General features: G+C 48.9%; 1 protein-coding gene across 1 annotated transcript in view; it reads left to right on the top strand.

The window, feature by feature from the left end:
- Window positions 1–1,646: 1,646 nt before the first annotated feature.
- The window catches only part of COQ5 (coenzyme Q5, methyltransferase), a 45,707-nt gene continuing 38,558 nt past the window's right edge, over window positions 1,647–8,795 (top strand). Inside the window, exon 1 of the mRNA XM_073629300.1 lies at window positions 1,647–1,885. Within this exon, the coding sequence (XP_073485401.1) occupies window positions 1,732–1,885 (154 nt within the window). The 5' untranslated portion in view covers window positions 1,647–1,731. The remainder of the gene's footprint in view (window positions 1,886–8,795) is intronic.

The following is an 8,795-nucleotide window of genomic DNA, read 5'->3' as shown; positions in this document are numbered from 1 at the left end:
CTGCTCCCCCCCCCCGTGCCTTCCGTACACACCACTGCTCCCCCCAGAGTGCCTTCCGTACACACCACTGCTCCCCCTGCAGTGCCTTCCATACACACCACTGCTCCCCCCCCGTGCCTTCCGTACACACCACTGCTCCCCCCCCGTGCCTTCCGTACACACCACTGCTCCCCCCCCCGTGCCTTCTGTACACACCACTGCTCCCCCCCCCCGTGCCTTCCGTACACACCACTGCTCCCCCCCCCCCCGTGCCTTCCGTACACACCACTGCTCCCCCCACAGTGCCTTCCGTACACACCACTGCCCCCCCCCCCATGCCTTCCGTACACACCACTGCTCCCCCCAGAGTGCCTTCCGTACACACCACTGCTCCCCCTGCAGTGCCTTCCATACACACCACTGCTCCCCCCCCGTGCCTTCCGTACACACCACTGCTCCCCCCCCCGTGCCTTCCGTACACACCACTGCTCCCCCCCCCCCCGTGCCTTCCGTACACACCACTGCTCCCCCCCCCCGTGCCTTCCGTACACACCACTGCTCCCCCCCCCCCCCGTGCCTTCCGTACACACCACTGCTCCCCCCACAGTGCCTTCCGTACACACCACTGCTCCCCCCACAGTGCCTTCCGTACACACCACTGCTCTCCCCCCCCCCGTGCCTTCTGTACACACCACTGCTCCCCCCCCCGTGCCTTCCGTACACACCACTGCTCCCCCACAGTCCCTTCCATACACACCACTGAACAAAATATTACAGCGCACACATGCAAAATGACATTTACCTCCTGCAAGGCTTATTTAAAACACCTAGACATTTTCAAAAAGCGTTATCAAAAAATATGGGGATTTGGTCACACCATATTGTTACATGGTGCTTAAGCCCACTTACTGCGACAAAGTCCCCCCTAAAAATGTTTAGGTGTTTTAAATAAGCCTTGCAGGAGGTAAATGTCTTTTTGCATGTGTGTGCTGTAATATTTTGTTCTGTTGTATGGTCTTATGGCTGCACCATCTTTAATTTATCTTTTAGGCCCCTTTCACAATGGGGCAGTTTGCAGGCGCTATTGCGCTAAAAATAGCGCCTTCAAATCGATCTAAAACTGCTGCTACTGTTTCTCCAGTGTGAAAACCCCGAGGGCTTTCACACTGGAGCTGTGCGCTGGCAGGAGAGAAAAAAAACTCCTGCAGACAGCATCTTTGGAGCGGTGTATTCACTGCTCCTGCCCATTGAAATCAATGGGGCAGCGCAGCTATACCGGCGGCATAGCGCCGCTTTTAACCCTTTTTCGTCCGCCAGCGGGGGTTAAAAACGGACTGCTAGCGGCCGACCGCCACTAAAAATAGCAGTTCTACCACCGACGCCCCCATCACCCCAGTGTGAAAGGGGCCTTAGGGTGTGCGCCCCAGATATCTTGTTTGTTTCCCTATACACCATTGCTCCCCCGCAGTGACTTCCGTGAGGTATTTTATGTAATTCTTCTGCATCACACATTGCATTCCCCTGAACACCCCACCTCCCATATCATCGCCCACACAGTGTATATGTTCCCCATGTTTGGTCACACGCCGCTCTTCCTGTGTACTCCCCTGATCCGCACACATCTCTCACTGTCAACTCCTACTAACAAGGCGGACTACGCCATCATGAAGCAGCTCCTCCCTCCCATGTGACATCTGACGCCCCGCCCCCGGTTCCTGTGGCGGAGGTCAGTGTGTGGGGCGCATGTAGAGTATGGCGGCGCCCATGAGAGCAGTGAGCCGGTGTTGGCGGCCATGGTGGAGGAGGGGGACAGGCGGCTGTCTGTTCTCTCAGGACACACACAGCTCGGGGAGGGACACTCACTTTGGCTTCCAGACCGTGTCTGAGGAGGAGAAGGGAAAGAAAGGTAACCCCGTCCAGAGACTTCTATCCCATGTGTACAGGCTGACCCCATCTCTTCACTCAGGCGCTACACTAGTCCTGGGTGTCACTAGACAAGTCCTGGGTGTCATTACACTAGTCCTGGGTGTCACGAGTCCTGGGTGTCATTACACTGGTCCTGGGTGTCATTACACGAGTCCTGGGTGTCATTACACTGGTCCTGGGTGTCACTAGACAAGTCCTGGGTGTCATTACACTAGTCCTGGGTGTCATTACACTGGTCCTGGGTGTCATTACACTGGTCCTGGGTGTCATTACACTGGTCCTGGGTGTCATTACACGAGTCGTGGGTGTCACTAGACAAGTCGTGGGTGTCGCTAGTCCTGGGTGTCACTAGACAAGTCCTGGGTGTCATTACACAAGTCGTGGGTGTCACAAGTCGTGGGTGTCACAAGTCGTGGGTGTCACAAGTCGTGGGTGTCACAAGTCGTGGGTGTCACAAGTCGTGGGTGTCACTAGACAAGTCGTGGGTGTCACTAGACAAGTCGTGGGTGTCACTAGACAAGTCGTGGGTGTCACTAGACAAGTCGTGGGTGTCACTAGACAAGTCCTGGGTGTCACTAGTCCTGGGTGTCATTACACAAGTTGTGGGTGTCACTAGTCGTGGGCGTCACTAGACAAGTCGTGGGTGTCACTAGACAAGTCGTGGGTGTCACTAGACAAGTCGTGGGTGTCACTAGACAAGTCCTGGGTGTCACTAGTCCTGGGTGTCATTACACAAGTTGTGGGTGTCACTAGTCGTGGGTGTCACTAGACAAGTCGTGGGTGTCACTAGACAAGTCGTGGGTGTCACTAGACAAGTCGTGGGTGTCACTAGACAAGTCGTGGGTGTCACTAGACAAGTCGTGGGTGTCACTAGACAAGTCGTGGGTGTCACTAGACAAGTCGTGGGTGTCACTAGACAAGTCCTGGGTGTCACTAGTCCTGGGTGTCATTACACAAGTTGTGGGTGTCACTAGTCGTGGGCGTCACTAGACTAGTCGTGGGTGTCACTAGTCCTGGGTGTCATTACACAAGTTGTGGGTGTCACTAGTCCTGGGTGTCATTACACAAGTTGTGGGTGTCACTAGTCGTGGGCGTCACAAGTCTTGGGTGTCAATACACAAGTCCTGGGTGGCTCATTATATGTCTGACTCTGTCCTAGTTTGGGATATGTATTATGGATTTATTACCAGTACTTGTATAGCTCTGTCCATTTACGCAGCACTTTACATATATATCCACTTGTGCTCCGGAAAGTTTTACCTCCCCCCTGATGACCAGGCAATTTTTTTGCTATGCGGCACTCTGCTACTTTAACTGATAATTGTGCAGTCATGCAACGCTGTATATAAATGGAAATAACATAAAATAAATATTATATATATTAGGGTTGCACCGCTACTAGTATTTGAACAAGTATCGATACTCATGCAAATGCACCAATACTTTCAGGCTCCTTCTTTGAGCTGTCAGTGGAATAAAAAGAAACATTGTTTCTTGTATATTTCTATTTCTTCATCTGCAGACTAACACCTTATAAACCCTTAATTAACTCCCTATTTTCCTCCATTTAATTATTTTCCTGATTATTATTTTTTTTTTCACGTCTATTTTATAAACGATAAACAATTAAAACTTTTTTTTTTTTTGCTTTTGTGAATATTTTTACACACATAAATATTTACACGTTTCACATTGAAAAAGCACATCATTTTAAAAAAATCTATTTCATTTGTAAATAACTTTTCAATGCTTTGTACCATTGCTGAGAGCTAAAGTGAAAACAAAACAGTTGCGGTAGGTATCGGTAATTGGTATCGCCGAGTACTAAGAAAAAGACGTCCCCCCCCACTGCTCTTACCGGGCCTCCCGTGCCATCGGGAGGCCCGGTGACCAATCGGATGCCTCCGGCGGCTGGGGGCGTGCTGGAATGAAGCTGTGGGCGGCTTCGTTCCAGCCTACTAATTGTAAACGCAGAAGCGACGTCATGACGTCACTTCCCGTTTACTCGGCTGCCAATGGCGCCGATTTAAAAAAATTATACAGTGTTCAGAATCGCCGTTTTCGGCGATGTGAATACTGTGAAGTGCAAAGGAGGGATCAGGGGTCTTTTAGACCCTGATCCCTCCATAAAGAGTACCTGTCACCACCTATTGCTGTCACAAGGGATGTTTACATTCCTTGTGACGGCAATAAAAGTGATCAAAAAAATGTTTCCCCCCTCACCTTCCTCTACAGGAAACACAAATCAGATAGAATTTAAAAGGCCTCTCCCTTTCCTCTGACCCTCAGTTGTTTTGTGTTTCCAGACCCTCCAGGAGCACCGACACGTTTTTTTTGTTTTCTTATGGTCTGGTAACTGTGGTTGGTGGACCCCCCTTCTCTGGTTTCATCCAGGACTAGTTGTGGCCAAGTCCTGGATGATGGTCTGTACCAGAAGGGTTTCCTATTTCTAAGGGTTACTTGCCTGTGTAAATGGTGGCAACTCCCTTCCTTTCCCCAGCGCTGCTGTGTGGAACTGTGTCCTCCTAAATACTTCATTCCGGTGTACCAAGATGGCGTCAGGAGGACTTCCGGTGATGCAGCAAGATGGCGCTGGGACCGGAAGTCACATGACGCACTTCCGGACGGCGAGGTTTTATAAGGAGCATGGTGTGGAGACACTGAGGACATGCTGCAGGGGTATGGCCTGCTAAAAACACCATTCTAGGCGCAGTTTTTGCAGTACAGCAGCAGTCTTCTCTGCGACCGTTCTCTGCTTGCTTCATGGAGCCTGAGGACAGGTCTGAGGATGGAACGTCCGCTCGTGTTGAACCAGCGGCAGCATCCGGGTCCCATACTGCCCCCAAGGTAAGCCCTGGTCTGTGGGTAGCTACAGCAAGGGACTTCTTTTATATGGATCCTTTTTATTCATGGCCCTTGTTTCTGCTCTCTTCTAGGCCAAACCTGTGAAGAAGAAATGTGGGAACTGTAGAGCCAGGCTCTCTGATAGTTATAAAAAGCTATTTTTTGAGGATTGTATCCCACCCTGAGCTAGTTCAGAGTCTTCCTCCTTTAAGGAGTTAATGACTTCTATGAAGGAGTTAGTGGACTCTTTTCGGTCACTAAATGACAGGGTTACTAGTATAGGCCCTCCCTCTTTTAGACCCATAGCTCAAGATCCTTCAACCTCTGCCAAGTCCCTTCCCTTATTAGTATTTGAGACTATTAGTTTACGCAATACCTCTGATCTGGAGGAAGGTGAGAATTCAGTCTCTTCATCTGATGAAAAGTCTGCATCAGAGGAAGATACAGGTAGCTCATCTAAGTATCTTTTTCCAGTTGAGGATATTGATGAACTATTAAAAGCAATTTTATACCTCAGAGCAAATTGAGATGCCACAGCATGCTCAATCTGTACAGGATAAAATGTATAGGGGCCTTCAGGGACGGAAATCTAGAACCTTTCCGGTACATCAGTCTCTTAGAGACATGATTCTATCTGAATGGAAAGAACCTCAAAAAAGGTTGTTCCAATCCAGAGGACACAAAAGATTTCCTTTTCAGCCTGATTTTGAGGAGGTTTTCTTTAAGTGTCCTAGATTAGTTGCCCCTATGCTGCAGGTGTCCAAAAGATCAGATCTTTCTTTTGAGGATTCTGGGGTCCTTAACCCCCTCAATACAGTGCATTTTCGCCCCCTTCCTGCCCAAGCCATTTTTCAGCTTTCAGCGCTGTCGCACTTTGAATGACAATTGCGCGGTCATACAACACTGTACCCAAATGAAATTGTTATCATTTTTTCCCCACAAATAGAGCTTTCTTTTAGTGGTATTTGATCACCTCTGTGGTTTTTATTTTTTGCACTATAAACAAAAGAAGAGTGACAAGTTTTAAAAAAAACACAATAATTTTTACCTTTTGCAATAATAAATATCCAATTTTTTTTTTCTTTAAAACAAATTTTTTCTCAGTTTAGGCCGATATGTATTCTTGTACATATTTTTGGTAAAAAAAATCGCAATAAGCGTATATAGATTGGTTTGCGCAAAAGTTATAGCGTCTACAAAATAGAGGATAGTTTTATAACATTTTTATTTTTTTAAATTTTTTTACTAGTAATGGCGGCGATCTGCGATTTTTTTTTTTTTTTTTTTTTTTTTATCGTGACTGAGATATTGTGGCGGACACATCGGACACTTTTGACACTTGGGACCATTCACATTTATACAGCGATCCGTGCTATAAAAATGCATTGATTACTGTATAAATGTGACAGGCAGGGAAGGGGTTAACACTAGGTGGTGATTGAGGGGTTAACTGTGTTGCTAGGGAGTGATTCTAACTGTAGGGGGCGGGGACTCACTAGGGGAGGAGACCGATCGGTGTTCCTCTGTACTAGGAACATACCATCGATCTCCTCTCCTCTGACAGGACCGTGGATCTGTGTGTTTACACACACAGATCCACGGTCCTGCTGTGTTACCGGTAATCGCGGGTGCCCAGCGGACATCGCGGCTGCCGGGCACGCGCACCGGGTGCCTAGTGACACGGCGGGCGCGCGCGATCGCCGGCGGCGCGCGCACGCCCCCTGGTGGCGTAGGAAAGCGAGGACGTCATATGACGCCCGCCCGCCACGAGAGCTGCGCCGCCTGGCCGTCAATTGACGGCCGGCGGTCGGCAAGCAGTTAAGGATTAAATGGATAGGAAGGCCGACTTATTGCTGCATAGGGCCTGGGATGCTTCAGCTTTTTCTTTAGGCCCAGCGGTAGCATCCACCTGTGTGGCTAGAAATTTAGATGTATGGGTTCAGCGTCTAGATGATCTTCTGGCATCTGACACCCCCAAGGAAGAGATTAGAGAATCCCTCCCACTCATTGCCAAGTCAGTCGCCTTCTTAGCTGATGCAGCAGCAGGTTCAGTGAAATCCACAGCCAGGGCTTCTGCTCTCATTAATTCAGCTAGGCGGGCTATCTGGCTTAAATCTTGGGAAGGTGATCTTACTTCCAAGAATAAACTCTGTGGCATTCCTTTGGAAGGCAAACGGTTTGGTTCTTCCATAGAAGAAGTCTTATCTCGTTCCTCTGAGAAAGGTAAACGATTCCCTTCTTCCCAAAGGAATAAGCCCCAGAATAAGAGGCCTTTTCGTGGCTTCCAAAACAAGGCTAATTTTAAAGCCAACAGGCAACAGACTAAAAAGAAATGGTCCTTTAACAAAGACAAACACAAAGGGGGGGACTCCCTTTGCTCCTTCAGCCCCTTCCAAGAATACCCAGTGACGCCAGGTTAGGGAAGATTGTGCCATTTCATCAAGGAATGGGCAGAGATTTCCACCAATTCCTTCATCCTTCAAACTCTGGAAAAGGGTTACAGATTGGAATTCAAAAATCCCCCCCCCCCCAGAGGTTTTTTCTTACCCACCTGCCGAGAGACCAAGAGAGACGGCAAGCCATGTTAAATTTGATCTCTGTGTGGGAAACAGAGGGAGTTATTTCTCCTGTCCCAGAAAATCAGAAGTTCCAGGGATTTTATTCTCACGTCTTTCTGGTCAAGAAAGCTTCCGGCGGCTTTCGTATGGCCATAAATTTAAGCGTCCTGAACCAATACATAGTTTACAGACGTTTCCGTATAGAGAACATTTATTCAGTAAGAAATCTGTTGTTACCAGAGGTCTTCATGGTGACCCTGGACCTTCAGGACGCTTATCTTCATGTACCAATCTGCCAGAGCCACCGAAAGTTCCTCAGGTTTGCAGTGCTCGTGGGAAACGAGCCGTCTCATTGACAGTTCAATGCCCTTCCTTTTGGTCTCTCGGCAGCACCGAGGATTTTCACAAAAATCATGGCCGAAGTCATGGCCTTTTTTTGGATTCAAGGTGTATCAGTCGTCCCATATCTAGACGATTTTTTGATTTTTTTTTTTTTTTTTTTCTCAGGGCAAGGAGTCCCTTATTCAAGACCTGCAGTTGGTTTTGCAGACCTTTCAAAAATTAGGGTGGAAGGCGAATCATGCAGTTGCTGGGCCGCTCCAGACCCCTTCAGGCTTTTCTTTTGCTCCATTGGGATCGCAGGAAAAATTCTCTGGATCAGCTGGTAAAACTACCAGAAGGGAATTTTCTAGATCTCGCCTGGTGGGAGCAGCGAGAACATTACAGAGGGGAAAGGATTGGACACAACATTGCCCGGTCAAGATTACCACAGATGCCAGTCTGTGGGGTTGGGGTGCTAACTCACAGGGCTGGCAGGCTCAAGGAGCCTGGTTGCCAGAGGAAGCAGGTCGCTCCTCGAATTTCAGAGAACTTCTGGCTGTGAGGAAAGCACTTATGTCTCTGGGAGAGAGGGTCTATTCAAAGGACCTTTTAATATTTTCAGACAATGCCACAACAGTGGCGTACTTGAACAAGCAAGGGGGCACTCGCTCGGAATCACTCCTGTCATTAACGCAGCAGATTCTGTCCTGGGCAGAGATCTATGTCACTTCAGTAAGGGCAGTCCACATCAAGGGGTCAGAAAATGTGCTGGTGGACTTTCTGAGCAGGGTGAGCATCAGTTCCAGCGGTTGGGAACTACATCAAGGCACGTTCCAGGAGGTGGTGCTAAGATGGGTTCTCCCCACAGTGAATCTTTTTGCCTCCAGTCTCAACAAGAAACTACCGGCGTTCTTCTCTCTGGAGAGAGAAACAGAGTCCTTGGGGACAGATGCACTGTCCTTCCCTTGGGACTTCAGCCTGACCTATGCCTTCCCTCCTTTTCCCCTTTTGCCCCTAGTGGTTCGGAAAATTATTCAGGACAGAGCAGAAGTCGTTCTGATTGCCCCCTGGTGGCCCAGGAGGAGTTGGTTCTCCTCTCTGAAGGCCCTATCTGTGTATCCTCCCTGGCCCCTTCCAGTTTGAAAGGATCTACTCCATCAGGGACCG

The sequence above is a fragment of the Aquarana catesbeiana genome, linkage group LG01, assembly GCF_042186555.1.
Source record: "Aquarana catesbeiana isolate 2022-GZ linkage group LG01, ASM4218655v1, whole genome shotgun sequence".
NCBI classification, from domain to species: domain Eukaryota; kingdom Metazoa; phylum Chordata; class Amphibia; order Anura; family Ranidae; genus Aquarana; species Aquarana catesbeiana.
The sequence above is the reverse complement of the archived record's forward strand: the minus strand, read 5'-3'. Positions and strand labels throughout refer to the sequence as shown.